Raw genomic sequence first — 15,829 nt, 5'->3', positions numbered from 1 at the left:
GAGAAGAGCCTGGCTCCATCCTCATGGCACTCACCCTTTATATATTTATAAATATCATTGCCCAATTCTTCAGTCTATCTAGATCCCTCTGCAAAGCCTCTTGTCCCTCAAGAGAGTCAACAGCACCTCTGAGTTTGGGATCATCAGCAAACTTGCATATTGAACAGAACTGGCCCTGGAATTGAGCCCTGAGGAACATCACTGGTGACCATTCGCCAGCCAGATGTAGCCCCATTTGCTGCAACCCTTTGAGCCTTGCCTTTCAACGAGTTCTTTACCCAGCAGACTGTGAACCTGCTAATGCCACAACTGAACAACTTGCCCAGAGGGATGCTGTGAGGGACAGTATCGAAAGCCTTACTAAAATCCAGAAAAATTATATCCCTACATCCACCACCTTCCCTTCACCCGCTAGGAGGGTGACCTCATCATAGGAGGATATCAGATTAGCTAAACAAGACTTTCTGGTTGTCAACCCAAGTTGAGTGTGCCTGATGATTGCATTATAATTTCATAATTTACATAAGTTTTCATTAAAATAATTAAAGTTTGGTAATCATGTAATAGCCATGCAATAATATAGGATGGTATTTTAACTGAGATTTTGATAGCCTGAAAATATGGAAATCTAAATGAAAAAGAAACAGATTGATTTAGTTAAAGTTTTTCTGTGATGCCTTTGGTATGTTTTTTTCTGTTGCTGAGCTGAAGAAACTTTTTCACTGCGAAGTATAGAGGTTAAAGTCCTCTTTTCTGGTAGAGATGAAGTCAGATTTCCTTCAACACCTCAGAAGAACGGCTGACAGATTTCCATGCAAAGAATTATGAATTGATTTACATGAATTTGAACATGCAAAAAAGTCTACATGACAAATGGTTATTTAAAGTAACCAGAAAGCTCAAGTATCTCTATCCATTGAGACTCATTATCAATATGAAAATCTGTATTATTTTCAGAAATAATAAATGTCTGGGTGGTTAGATAATCAGAGCATCGAACAGTGATACTTCCTTACAAAATATTGGCCTATAATTTTCAAATGTTTAAGTATCAGACAACAAAACTGTCATAAAATAGATCTAATGTCATCTTTATATAGAACATCTGGCTGGCTCCTCTTGATTAAAACCAGATGTTGTTTCACGACTTGAACTTTTTCTCCTTTCTCCTTTGGAAACTTAGTGCAAGGTCTGTTACATCTGTAAGAAGTGAAGAATCTATTATATTGACTTCTTTTTTTTTTTCTCGTTGGTGCTGATCTATTAGTAACTCTTCTTACGTTTGTAATACAGCCTTTTCATTTCTAAAGTTGCAACCTCAAAATAGTAGATATTCATTACTCTAAGGGAGAAAACTAGTAAAGAAGAATTGGAAGCATGTGTCTATCTGTCCTGTCTGTACATACTACTTTCACAGAGGTTTTTGTCAGGTAACGAGGAGAAAGGGAAGGAAGTTGTGCTAATTAGTGGTATTGCGATAATAATATTACTGGGTGATAATCTCTTTTTATGGAGTCAGACCCCTAAGGAAATTCAGACTTGATCGTTCCCTTGGTTGTATAATTCTTCTTCAGTGCTTTCCATTATATTGTAAGTCAGGATTGTTTAAGTGTTAATTAAATGATGTCCTCCTGTACACAGAGAGATTTGAATTAATTATTAGGCATATTGTTCTTTTGTTAAGTCTGCTTTTTAGTGCAGAGAAAATTGTACAGCTTTTTACAAACCACTTTGATATTTGGGTAATTGGCATGAAATAGAGAAAATCTGGGTGGTTGTTTTCGTCAACTGCTAGGTAAGATCTGACCTTTTATGTTGTAAAATGATATTTTTATGTATTTTCTTAAATGGAGGTTACTGGGGGTAGCTTTGTCCTATACATACAGTCCTATATTCAGAGCTTTCTTTTTACTCTGAAAAATACTTTTTAAAAGCTTGGATTTAAAGATATGTGATTCTAACAGAAAGTGACACTTGACGAATTACAAGTTTTTGAAAAAGTTCTATGGGTTGTTGTAAATGAGAGAATAATGCAACATTTTGTCATTACTCTTATTTTAACGGTTCACGCTTGGTGTAACTTTTCTAGAAAAAAGTTTCCACTTTCATGCAGCCCACTTCACTGTAACAAGTTTCATAGATATATTTGCATGTCTTATGACTGTTATGAGACACTGTTCTGAGTTAGTTTTGAATGCTTTTTATGACTATGTGCGCCTTACATCAAAAATTTCTAAGCAGGTATATTTTCTTTATTACTTCCTCTACCAAAAAACTTGAATTCTTTTATGATCCTGGTCAGTCATCTGTAAAGAGCTTTTTTTTTATAGTATGAAACAATTATATAGGTCCGTCAGAGCATAATCAACCTGTATGTTGGTTTTGTTTAACTTGCTGATTGCACACTGTTTCTCAGTTCTTTCTACTGTTCTCACCATTTTTGAAGTAGCAGCCTGTTACGATCCTCAGTCTTCTTCAGAGAATTTCCTTTTTTTTTTTCGGATTCAATTATATCCTTGGATTGTACACATGAGTTTTTGTCTTAGGGTACTTGACACTTTTCATGGAAACAGATGATTTGAATATATTGGTCAAACATTTTTCACATAATATTGAGTTCATAAAAATCTAACTCACTTGTAGGCTTTGCATGGGTATACACTGTCCCAGTGCTGAAGAATTGAGACCATAATTAATGTTGTAACAAGAAATTAATTGTCAAATGTTCATTGACAGAAATCATGCTGCAGGATACAGTTTCTTCAGCAGTCATTGATGCTTACATTTCCATTTTTAGTTTGTTCTGTAAAACTATATATGGAAGTAATATCTCATATGATACTTGGAAAACATTCATTTACATCTGCATAAAAAAATCACCAAACCAAACAAACCCCCACAACCAAAAAAAAAAGACAACAAAGCTTTCAAACCCCATTGTATAACAAAAATGCTATCATTCTTTGAAGAGTCATTCTTAATTAATCATCATTATATATCATACTCCCCAACCCACCCGCACCCCACCACCTCTGATAATTCTCTTCTTAAATGACGAGCTCCAGCAAATCACTTTGAGACATTGTGTAATGGCACTGAGTAAAATTTTTGAACATGTTCTCTTTCATCCACCTTCCTCTTAAAAAAAAAAACCCTGTTATCCTTTCAATTTTATTTAGAATGAAGGGTTCACCCCCATCTTCCCCCATCACCCCTATCACATAAAAAAGATTTTACTGCCTCCTCTGCTGGGCAGTTTTAGAAAACTTTTTACCACTCCCTAATACATATGTCAAGAGAAAATATTAATATGAACCTGTCAACATCTGTTGAAACAATTTTAGTATATGTGGAAAAGGAAATTAATCAGAGGAACAAACGCTCTTCAAAGGAAGGAAATTTTGTTTAAGGGTACTGAGGCAGCTTTAATTCAGTTCCATTGTTCCACAGCAGTGTAGGACATGCAGTCCTATTTTTGATGTTTATCATCAGTTGCTACATGGAAGACTTGGACTTGCTGAACTCTTAACTTGGCAGGTAAATGAAGAGGAAACTCTGAGATACATTGGGGGGAAAATGCAGTATTAACCTTAAAAATACTGTTGCTTATATATTCCGTTGCTGATTACATAAGTTGATTATGAAAACTCATTTCAGCAAATGTGTGCAATTAATATCAACACAGATTATTACAAAAATAAAGCTAACAATACAGCTTATATTATGTGATTAATTTTTATTTTTTTCCGTATTGGTCTCATTTTTTATTTATATATTAATTGGTTGTGTTTGTTTTTCCTTGCTTTTTTGGTGCTTTTAGCTTGAAGTCCACAGTAAGATGGATACTATTTGAAGGCCTCCCTGCCCCCTAACATTCTTGTTAGGGAAAAACATCTAATTAGATTTCACAATTCTCAGTTTGGTCACTGAAAATAGATATTTTTTTTTTCTTTTCTTCTTCTTAAGTGGAACACAAGAAGCAAGTGACTGCTGGCCAGTTTCTATACTGGATTTGCAGCTCTTCCCACAGCCCATCGTCCAGATACCTCCACTCCTTTTGTAATTCTCCCTGCACACCCGCTGCCAGTCTTCATCAGCCACTAGATAAATGGAGTCAGTGGCTGCAAAGGGTCAACTTGGGAGATGGAAGTGTCCAGCAGGGAGCTGACAGATAGATGCACAGAGGTGACTTGAATAGAGTCAAATAAGTTGGTGTAGGGATGAATGAGGTGTCTTGCTGGATGTGATAGGAGGCAAGTTCCCTGAGAGGGAAATAAAATAAACAGTTTAACTTACAGCCTGGTCGTTGGGATTCTTGTTGGCTGCAGATCGAGGAGAGAAAACTTGAGACTAAACCTTCCCTTTGTGTCGCGCAGCTGCATAATCCCCAGTATTGCTCAGTGCTGATTTTTTTTATTTTTGAAAGTATCACAGACTAAACATTCTGTTTTCTAAGTCATAAAGTATTTTCATGATCATAAGCAAGACATAAGACTTGTTCCACCAGTAAGTAATTAATTGCTTTTCCTTCCTCTGAGAGCTCATTTCTATCATTTGTTACTTGAGAAGGTTGCTAGCATCTACAAGATTAAAAAAATAACAGTCCCAGAAGAAATCACTAATCATAGGGTAATTTAGGTTGGAAGGCACCTCAAGAAATCATTCAGTCCAATCTTCTGCTTAAAGCACGACTAACATCAAACATGGATTGAGTTGCTGATGACCTTATTCAATCCAGCCCTGGGGGTTGTTCGTGTCTTCCCCTTGCCCTGTTATCAGAGTTGTCCCACAGGGAGCTTCCATAGTGTCCGTGTGTGAGTCCTGTGTGGCGATGGAGGGTTAACAAGCAGGACGTCAGTTCTGTAATCTGCTGGTGCTGTGGAAGACACTGCCTTGTGGAACTCGGCCTGGTGGAATCAATAGGCACCTGCCTTTTTATGATGTATTTCATTCACATACAGCAGCTCTGCTCTTATACATGCCCAAAGGCTCCACCACGTTGCTTAAGCCAAAAGAGCAAGAACCTGGCTCCAGGATCCACAAATTAGGTGTTTTTACATCTAAGATCCCTTAGAACCAGATGCCATAGGTGTCCTTCGGTGTTACACTGAAAACATTTCAGTTCCTCAGAAAATACATGATTTTCACTCAAAAACATGCCAGCAAGAGAAATAAGTGAGTGTGGTGCTTCCTTCTGCAAGAAAACATAATTTATATACATTCACACTTGTGCTTTAGGTATTGTCAAACTGATAGTATTTAAACTCATTGCTTCTTTTTGCTCCCTTCTGGCAGACGAGTGTGGAAGTGGTATTCTTTGCCTAAATCAGACCACTTTTAAGCTGAAAAAAAACCCCAGCTTAAAAGTGGTCTAGCGGAAGAGTAAGTGTGGAGGTAATGTCCAGGAAAGAGCACACTCAATTCTTTTTCTGTTCTTTTTTTTTTTTTTTAAACACTTAAGCAAGTCTCTATATGTGTGGTAATTTCTGTAGTAGCCCAGAAATTTATTATTTAGGTGGCTGACTCTGCAAATTTCTGATAATAATGTTGTATGTATGTTAAAATGTCAGCAGTTCTCAACTCATTCATGCTAATGGTATAATTTCTGGAAAACTGTTACTTCAAATGAATACCCCATGATTCAACAGTGCTCTGTGAAGTTCTGTAGTTTATTGCAAAATATCCAGATTGCATTTTCCTTTAAAATACTTGGTAGATTTTTGAAAATTTGCAAATTTGACATAAATTTGAAAGGTTGGGGTTATAATAGATATTGATATATGGGAAGAGCTGTGATGCTTTCAGTGAATGTGCATTATTTATGTTTATTCTTCAAAGATTATGTACTACATTTTGATGAGGGGGTGATTTACTGTATTAAACATTTAGTGTTAATATTCATCTGCTTAAATTTAACCACGGATAGTCATTAAGTATCCCTTTCTGATATGCCATGCTATTTGCACTGTCAGAATACATTATAAGGTACATAGAACATGTCTAGCATCATTCAGAAGAAACTAAAATAGCATGATTTACAAGCCAATATTTTTTACCTTCTGGCTTAAAAACACACCACTTAACTAGATTATGATAGTTGCATTATCCAAAAGAGTATATTTCATTATCCAAAAGAGTATATTTCATTATCCAAAAGGGTATATTTTTGCAGCTTTTAAAAGTTTTTAAATTTAAAAGCCAGTTAGCAATAAGGTAACAGGGAAGTCAATGATCTAAGTAGGATTTTTTTATGTTAAACTTGGCAAACCTTTTTATTTCCTATCAGACTGTGTTTATCTCCCTTACTACTTATGATCTAAAAGCAATTGACTGGTTTTTTTGAAAAGCAGAAAAGGCACTGAAATATTTTCACAGATATCCTTAGTGCTGAATATTCATTTATTGGTTTGAAGTTCCTGCTGTAGATGTCGTACAATGCCATACTTGTGAAAGTCTCTGGTGCTTTTGTGCACTTCTTTTAGTGTCTTGACACTCTCAGTGTTTTGACATTCTTCTTTCAGTGTTTTTCTTTGCAATGTATTTCGTTTTGTTATTTCATTCAAAACATCTTTATTTAAACTACTTTGTGTATTTATTTTTCTGTGACGGGACAATTAAATAGCAGAAATACCCAAGAAGTAGTGGGTTTCAGTTTACCAGAGTACTAATCTCCTGCACAGTGAAAGGCTGTATCAGTGCCTGGTGGCTGTTGACACCTGTGTTCAGCTGAGAGGGGGAGATGAGGGAGATTACAGGTATCTCTAGTCACCCCTGCTGATTTGTTTGAGGTTAATTGGGAACATGAAGTGATATTAACATTCCAGAGCTCACTGTGGTGTCTTTTACGAGATGAGTCTTAGGACCAATGCTATGACTTCTAAGAGAGTGATTCTGTGTAATAAAAACTGAGAATACAGACAACAGTTGGATGTTATCTGTTGAGACTTCAGTATAGTCAAAATGCTGTTTTCCTTGCTTTTCTGTTCCAGTCATTTGTTTTTACGTGAGCTATGTTGAAGAACATAAAAGCCAGGCCACTTCAGATCTGAGGTCCACCTAGCCAAGTATCCTGTGGATACGTGGAGTTACTGGATGCTCCATAATCCTTATGTTAGATGAGTAAACAGTCACTCATCGTTCTCCTTTTCTGCGGCCAGTGGAGCTGAGGTTCTCCTGGGACACCCTGAGAGTTGCTCAAAGAAGGTGTTTGTTCCTCTGGAGTCCTTAGTTTGGGTGTGTGCTGTGCCTCTGGGATGATCTGGGCTAGTGGAGACAGGTCTGGGATGGGTTGATGGGCCTGAGAGCATCCCAGCCAGGTATTAGTTGTGTTCCCCCCTGTGCTATTGTTTCTCTGGGCTCCCTTGTGGGTGTGCAGATGAGCTTTATCACTTAATGCAGTTTCTATTATGACTAAAACCTTGGCTGTTGGTAACACAGAGTGTAGCGTCTGTCGTTTTATGTGTGAAATGAATGTCCACTTGTTCCGTGTGCACCACTTTCTGATTCTCTGTGTTGAATTTCATCTGTCATTTTGTCACCCAGTAATCAGCATCCAGGGACCCTTTGCAGCTCTTTACTGTCAGTCTTGGCTTTTTGATCCTGAATAACCTATATTTTTGGGTTTCCTGAAGCAACCACTAATGTTTTCTAAAACGTGAGTCATTTCTATGTTGGTGAGGTATTTGTCCAGACTGCGTGGAAGGCACTGTGGTTTCCTGCCTCCCACCATTTCTCCAGTTTTCCTCAGTAGATCATAGTTGCAGTTGCAATCTGATCAGGCAACTGGTAGTGCAGTTCTTGCAAGAGACTTTTCCTGTTTAGGCTAATAATTTCAAATAACGGGAATTGTATGTATCTAACTTGAACTGTAAGTTTTCCATGACGTATAACATCATTCTTCCACCAGTACAATCTAACTTGTCTTTCTGCCACTTTGGCCCTAATTTTAGGGAACTACTCATTGTTTTGCTTTTATCATCCTCATCCCATCATTTTATCTTATATTTTTTAGAAACATCTATTTTACTATTTTGCACTTAGTGCCCTTCTGAGTTGGAATCGTCCTGAGATGACTTTACTGTCCCTGGCTTGAGAGTTGCCAGTCTGTTTTACCCTGTGCCTGAGCGTGGTCAGTGAGGGCTTCAGCCCCACAGGCTCTGTCATCCCAAACCACGTGCTGTTTGGGACCTATTGTTTTTTCCACAGACTTTAGCTTTCAGATTTTCCTCTAGCCACTTCAGTTCTTAATGCCAGCAGATTGTTTTGATTGTCATTCAGATGAGGCTCATGCCTTCTGTAGAGTTTCATCTTTTCTATAGTTAATGAATCCAAACACCCAGTTCCTTTACTATTTTGTCAGATGTGCACTAGGCTTTTGGCTTACTTGCTCTGTTAATTCCTATGCATGTTAGAGAACATTTCAGAGCATATTGTGTCACCATGTAGTAATGAAGGTCTTACATATTAGCCTAAATTTTGCCTTGAAAATGTCTTTTTTGTTTCTGGGTCGTTGTTATCCACACGAACCTTCCATTACTTTCTGTGATCCTTATGGTGTCTGTTGGTTACAAAGGCAGCAGGCTGGTTGCTCTGAAGTCCAGCTCAGCTATCTGTGTGTCTGATCAACCAATGATCACCACTGTTGACTGCCTTTCTGTTTTAAGCTGGAGCTAGTGGCCTTGAAGAAACATTCTAACCCACTTCTGGGATAATTTTTCCCCTTTATCTGCCTGATACTTTCAGAAGTGTTATTAAACAGCTCTGATTCCAAAGTAGCAGCACTCAAACTGTTCTAATTAAAAAGGAGGAGGAAAGTCTTGGCAGGAAAGCATCGTTGATGCATCCTCTATCTTTAAGTTCCTCCAATTTTGCCATTTTAGCTTTATTTGAGATTATGACCTGTTTGCATTGCATGCATACGGTATCTGCTGAGAGGACAGCTAGTCATAGGTCATAGAAAAAACTGGATAATACACATTATTTCACAAGTTGTCCACCTATGTTTCCTTAAAGGCATGAGTATTTGCCTTTGCAGCTGAGATCAGTTAATCTGCTTGTCTTCTCTTTTTGCGGTTGGTCCCGCATTTAAGAATGGAAGCTCTGGTGGTCTCTTTTATTTACAGCTGAACTGCTACATCACTGTTATTTCCTGTACTTTGATGGCTGACTTTCTTTATATAAACTAAGTGGCTTTTACACTACTAATAATTTATATATGGATTGTGCCTCTATCTTCATTTAATTCTTAACCTGCTTGGGTTTGTCATCTTGTTTGGCTGCTTAGCACTTTCATCCATTGAGGGTCATCTTTTTGGCTTTGATTGTTTCCTTTACATGAAGGTTGAATTCCTAAGCTGCATACTGTCCTGTAACTACAGAACGAAGAACTACAAATATAGCCCCTTCCCACCTGGCTTTGGAACTAGCTATTTTATTTTATTTTATTTTATTTTATTTTATTTTATTTTATTTTATTTTATTTTATTTTATTTTATTTTATTTTATTTTATTTTATTTTATTTTATTTTATTTTATTTTATTTTATTTTATTATCTAAGTTAATCATTACGAGATTAAAATGTTAAACTAATTGGGAGGTATTTGTAAGGCAATTTATAAAAAATAAGTAGGTTCTATCAGCTTAGTTTTGTCTATTCAATCAATCTCGACCTGACTTTGTAAGCCTCGCTAGTCTTTAGGCCCAAATGAAAGCTGTAAGCTTTTTCGGAAGTTGGGCTCTAAAGACTTGTTTTAAAAAATATTTTCAAGTTCTATTTATACTATCAAATTGAAAAATAGCCTAAAGTATTTCAAGCATCAGAATATGTATGCACACTTTTTCTATTGCAATCAAATTCTCTCTACCTTTTAATTTCCCACAATGTTGCAGTTTTGTAGACAATATACAGGAAAAATTTGGGCATTCACTTAGGTACGTTATTTGTACTTACTCTCTGGAGAGTTTTTCTAACATAGTTCTTATGTTCTTTGGTTTCTTATGCTCTGAAATGTGTGTTACCTTTTATGACCTTTTCATATGTTACGATTTAACTTTGAGCTTTCCAAATGATCTGCTAACCCATTTGGTAACCATTACGCCTGTTCTTCCTCTTTTGTACCTCAGAATTGGCTTATTCTTCCTCTTTTTTTGCTTGTTCTTCCAAACTCAATTTGAACTAAATCACAGATAAATGTTTTATCCATTTTCAGAGGATCCATTCATTTCTGATGTTGTTTGTGTGCACTGTGGGATTTTTCTGATTTTTTTTCAAGACATACTTCTTTAAAGAGCTGCTCTGAATGTTATGATTTTTAAGGTAGCAAGCCTTCATTTTTTTCCAAAATTCGTGCTATAATGATTTGGCTTGCTTCCTTCTGCTTTCTGTTACACATGCAAGCACAAAAACACCACAAGAAAATTGTTAGATCTTTCTGGTGGGGTTGTTTGGGGGGTTTGGTTTGGTTTTCTTGTTCCCCAGCTAATTAGATGGGTCTTAAGTCTGTGATTTTTGGAACAGTGTTTTCTATGAAGACTGTTAGAAGTCAATATTTACCTGTGACCTTCCTGTATACTATACATTAAATGTATAAAAATGCCTTTTCTGAAACTGATCCTGTTTTCATGTTGGGCTGAAGAACCAAAAATTTGTCAAGCAAAACTACTTCTGATCTTTATTGCATAATATGTTTTTTTGTTATGACAATAAAGTGTTGCAATATATTTTGGAAATATAATTATGTTTTAAAATATGGCGAAACATACGATAATGAAGTTCTTCCTGAATAGAGATGTGAGACAGGTCTCAATTTCAGAAAAGCCCTGGTGATATTTTTGCTCTCAGCTTGTCTGCTATTACTTATGAAAATCTCTGTATGTGTAAACATACCAACTTTTTTAAATTTGAAAAAGACTTATTTTGATACTGCGGTGAACACACAAAGCATGTTTTCATTTCTTTTACTAGCATTATTTTAATACACAGAAATAGAAAACTTTATTTTAGAATGTTTTTCTTCCCTTTTCTGTCTGTGTATCAGCCAATTTACACAATGTTATTTTTGTGATATTTCTGAAACTGCTCCAAATTGAAATTTCTAATTGAATTGAGAAGGGGAAGGGAGTTTTTTATGTAGTGAATTGTATTTGCTGTAGTGAAATCTGTGTGCAACGTATCTGACTATTTCTATTAGAGATTGTAAATGAATACCTAAAAAAAATACTTAGAAAATATAAATAACATAATTTTCCTTGTGGTTAAAATCTCTTCTATGTGGGGATATACTCCAAAGAATGCATTTAGGTTTATTCATTTGTCTGTTTGTTTTCCTTCGTTAGGCTCGGCGCAAAGAGGTTTTTATCCAGGAGCGATATGGAAGATTTAATCTGAGTGACCCATTTCTGGCTCTTCAGAGAGACTTTGAGGCAGGTGCTGGTGACAAAGAAAAGAAGCCAATATGCATGAACCCCCTGTCTATTTTAGAAGCTGTTATGGCTCACTGCAGGAAAATGCAAGAAAGAATGTCAGCTCAGTTGGCTGCTGCTGAAAACAGACAAAAGAAGGTATCTTGCTACCAACTTTTTTCCTTTTTTCCTTCTCCTGATTTGTTCCTTCATACCACTTTTTAAATCTGAGGTTTTGTCTAACTTGTTTATCCTTGCAAGTGTTAAAATGTAATCACTTGTCATGTATAGTGAGTTGCTGATTTTGTGGTGATATTTTGTGTGCACACCTCATTCATTCCATGAATTTAGCTCTACTTATGAAATAAATTAAATTTAACTGGTACAAGTTGATGCAGTATTTAAGTGGATATCTCAGTGTGAGCTGAGAAAGCATCATCACAACATATTTTTAAACCAACAGCATTGAAGCCTAGAGGTGCTACTGTTATTTTTATTCCAACCTAAATAGCACAGAATAAATAATTTACATTTTATATTAGGTGGCTCTGTTTCATAAATCAGTAAAAATAAATTATTACTATAAAAATACTTGTTTGCCTATTTAGAACATGTGCTGTAAAGAGAAAATTATTTTGAAACAACTATGTTGCAAAAAAAGTCTCATATTGAAGATAAAACAGTGTCATTTTGAAATTGAATGATTGATTGGTTGCACATATTTCACTAAGATGTAAGTGATAGATTCCTAAAGCATAGCTAAATATGAATGTGTGGGAAGGGGTTTCCAAAAGGAAAGAGGAGAACAGTAATATAATAGACTGATCTAGACCAGGCATTTTTGAATAATTAGAAAATAAATGTTTGCTAGGCATTGGATCATCCTCACTGGTATGATCAAATTTCTTCAGCAGCTGTGAAATAGCTTTTTGGTGACAGTTTTATATTGATGTTTAAAAAAATAGAAACAAACAGACCATTCTAAGATGATTGACATGAAATTGATTTTGGTAGTAATTGCCCTTTGGGAAATAATATGCACACAAATGTACTGGAAGTATTCTGGAAACACATGCTTGAATTAAATCAGCAAACCTTTTGTTGTTATCCTGTCTCTGTTGCTTCGTTTGGTTTAAGCAGCCATGCTCTGTTAAGACTTCAGAAAATCAGATGCTGTATTAAAAGAAATGAATAATGCTAGACCATATGTACAATATGTACAGCTTAAAACAGTGCAATGGCTTATGTAGTGAACTGTTACTTGTACTTACCCAGCACTTCTTTTTGTGGACTCTTAAACGTTAGTTTTCTTTTTCACATCCTTTTTTAAGTAAGTTGAGATTTTGCGGAAAGGGTTATCTCAGCATACAAAAGAGTCAGTGAGCTTGATTATTCTGATTGAAGAATGATATTGGGAGAGACCCTGACACATCTGCCTGGACAGCTGGATTAGGTTCTTTTTTCAGTGTGTGACCACAAGTCTCTTCGTGTACGTAAACTCTTCATCTGTCCCTGGCTTTTAGTATATGGACAGATACATGTATGTAAGATGGGCTCACATAGTGAGACTATATCTCAAAGTCAGGGTATTGATATGTAAATTCCATTTTTTGTCCTTTTTTGGCCCATATTTATTACCGAAGTCCGTATCTGCAAGTCTGCACATACAGGAAAGGACCCTCTTGTCCTTTGTTTCCTAGAAAAACACATAAGGGTTTTTTCTTCAAATCTTAAGTAGCTTGGTCTTAATTTATTTTGCAGTTTGATTCTTACCTTCAGAACTACTTAAACCTCTCTAAAGTCTGTAACTTTTAAGCCAAATGTTAAAGTTCTACACTTGAAAAACTGTGTGTTGCTTTGAAAGTGTGGCATTATGATTCTGCCATTTCTACTCCTTGTAACAAACAGGAAGTTTAAATAACCCAGGATGTGAAAACAAACTGGATGGTGTTGAGCAGCTGTGTGCATGACTCTCTACGGAACTCACACTTTTCTCTTGTAAAGCAAATTACAAATGCTATTTGGACAGGGCATCTCTTAAACTTCTTGGGTTTGTGGCAACAGATGACATATCCCTCAACCATCTCTGTTCATTCACAAACCATTCATTGAGTGGTTTACCTTCCCTTAGGTTCCACGTTTTTCTGTTGTACAACTCTCAGATCCCTCCTTGCATGAGGGTAATGAAGGTATTTGAGGGATTTCTAGAAATGTTTGACAAAGTAGAGTGACCCAATGTTAGGAAAAAAAAAAAACCACACCAACAAACAAAAAAAAACAACAACCAAACAACAACAAACCTCAAGTTAAGCCTAGACAAATATGACCTAAGTACAGAGCCAGCTGTACGTCCTCCCTCCAAGATTGGTTCCTCCTTCTCCAAATGTGTGATGCCTCTATCTTCATGTTTGGAATTGCCTCAGTCTCACTCCTACACCAGACAATGAAGTCTGTGAACAGCTGTGTTTGTTTTCTCTGGGTATTGCTGGACTTCAAACAGGCACAGACCGAACTCTTATTCCTGCGAACTTATTATTTGTGAATATAGTGACTGTAAAAGTATTATTTCACTAAAATTTTTATTTGATCATAAAAAGCAAGTCATAACAACGTGCCAGAATGTAGAAAAATGAGAGAGGTGCAGATAAGACTGTCAGTCATAGGCTTACCATATACCAAACACCTAATCCCCAGATGTCATCTGCTTTGTGTTAAATCTCCATCCTCTTCCATCTCTTTGAATGCTTTTCTTGGAGCTGCTATCAAAATTCGTTTTGAAGTTTCCTGGGAACTCAAAACCAGATAATCAAAATGGCAATTCTTGATTTGTGAGATATTTGCGAAGAAGTTAATATTGGCATGCATGCTCAAAGAAAGACAGGCACATTGGTTGGACGAGGCCCATTGATGTGATTTAGTCTAACCTTGTGCTTAAAGCAGATTATCACCAGCAGTACATCTGGTCATCTGTGAATCTGTCTAGCTGTGTCCTGCAACCCCCCAGGAATGCTGCAGCCTTTCTGCACCATGATCCTTCTGAAGAACTTTTTTCCAAGACTGAGCCTCTCAAAGAGCAATTTTTTTGGTGTTAACCTTTTGTTATCAGGCCCCATCTGCCACTATAAAGAAGAATTTGACTCTGTCATCATTGCAAGGACCCTTCAAAAGGAATGGTTTATTGATATTAGATCATCCCTTAGTTGTTTTTTTTTACTAGACTAAGCCAGACGAGCTCCCTCGATGTTTTCTCATGAGCCATGCACTCTGTCTCTCACCTTTGAAGGGCCATTGCTGGTTAGTTCTTTGTGAGATACTGTCATTTTTCTCAGTATCTGTTTTTTCTTTCCTTTTTCAAATACTTCTTCGACACATTTCCGGATTATTACATTACAGATATGATTTAGTGTGTGCATATAGTACACTTCACAAAAATCGTGTCATAGTTAGTTCATAAACTCATAAATAATTACAGCTAGTTCCAAACTTGTCATCTAATGGAAACAATGCAGTGTAGGTATTCAGAGGCTTTTCCTCTTCGAGATGGTGCAACCAAATCAAGAGCAATGGGGAAGACATAGACATGAGAGACAAAGTGAAGAGAGAAATTAATGCTGTTCTTGTCAATTTGAAATCAAATAGAGGACTTAGAAATAAAGAATCCCTAATATACATATATATGCAATGCTTACAAATAAGGTAATATAACAGTATGGTACCACAGAATCACAGCATGTTACGGATCAGAAGGGATCTCAAAAGATCATCCAGTCCAATCCCCCTGCCAGAGCAGGAATCATTTCATCCCAGTTATATGTTAAAATCTGCTTGTAATTATTTGAAAGTAATGTATTTTCACAACAGTTAATTTATAGAACCAGTCTCATCTGAAAGCAAAATTGAGGAATAATAAAGAACAGAAAATCTTGATAAAAACATTTTTACTCTAATCTTATTGTTTTTTCAGGCTTTAAAAATTGTATATATTCCTCATTACATTTTTGTATGATTTAACAAAAAATAAACTGTTGGATGCTACACAGTTACTGTTGAATGCACCATATTCCTTGAAATGTTTGTGAAGCATCCAAATGCTGTCAGATTCTTTGAAAAAAAAAATAAAAGAAATGCTTGAGAAAAAAAAATATTATTTACTGCAACTGAAGAACTGTGAATGGGGCCATTCTAGAATAGTGTCTTCATAATAGCTTGTTAATTTAATTTGCAACTGTACTGTCATTAATGTTACTGAAGAGGTGGTGTTGCTGATATTGCTTGTTTAGCAATGACTGATAATGCTGAATCTTATTTTTCAAACATAAACACTGTTTATAAGAATGGGTGGACTTGGTTTTGTTAAATGCATTGTACAGAGTATACTGGTTTACCTGGGATGAATCTCTAAAACCCCAGTGGAGCCTCTCTACTGCG

At 36.1% G+C, this 15,829-nt stretch overlaps 1 protein-coding gene across 1 annotated transcript in view; it reads left to right on the top strand.

The window, feature by feature from the left end:
* Positions 1-15,829, top strand: part of CTTNBP2 (cortactin binding protein 2) — an 89,808-nt gene that overhangs the window by 22,988 nt on the left and 50,991 nt on the right. Inside the window, 1 exon segment of the mRNA XM_065835502.2 lies at positions 11,336-11,560. Within this exon segment, the coding sequence (XP_065691574.2) occupies positions 11,336-11,560 (225 nt within the window).

Source organism: Patagioenas fasciata, chromosome 1 (genome assembly GCF_037038585.1).
Source record: "Patagioenas fasciata isolate bPatFas1 chromosome 1, bPatFas1.hap1, whole genome shotgun sequence".
NCBI classification, from domain to species: Eukaryota; Metazoa; Chordata; class Aves; order Columbiformes; family Columbidae; genus Patagioenas; species Patagioenas fasciata.
Note: the sequence above shows the minus strand (reverse complement) of the source record. Positions and strands in the feature narration are given on the sequence as shown.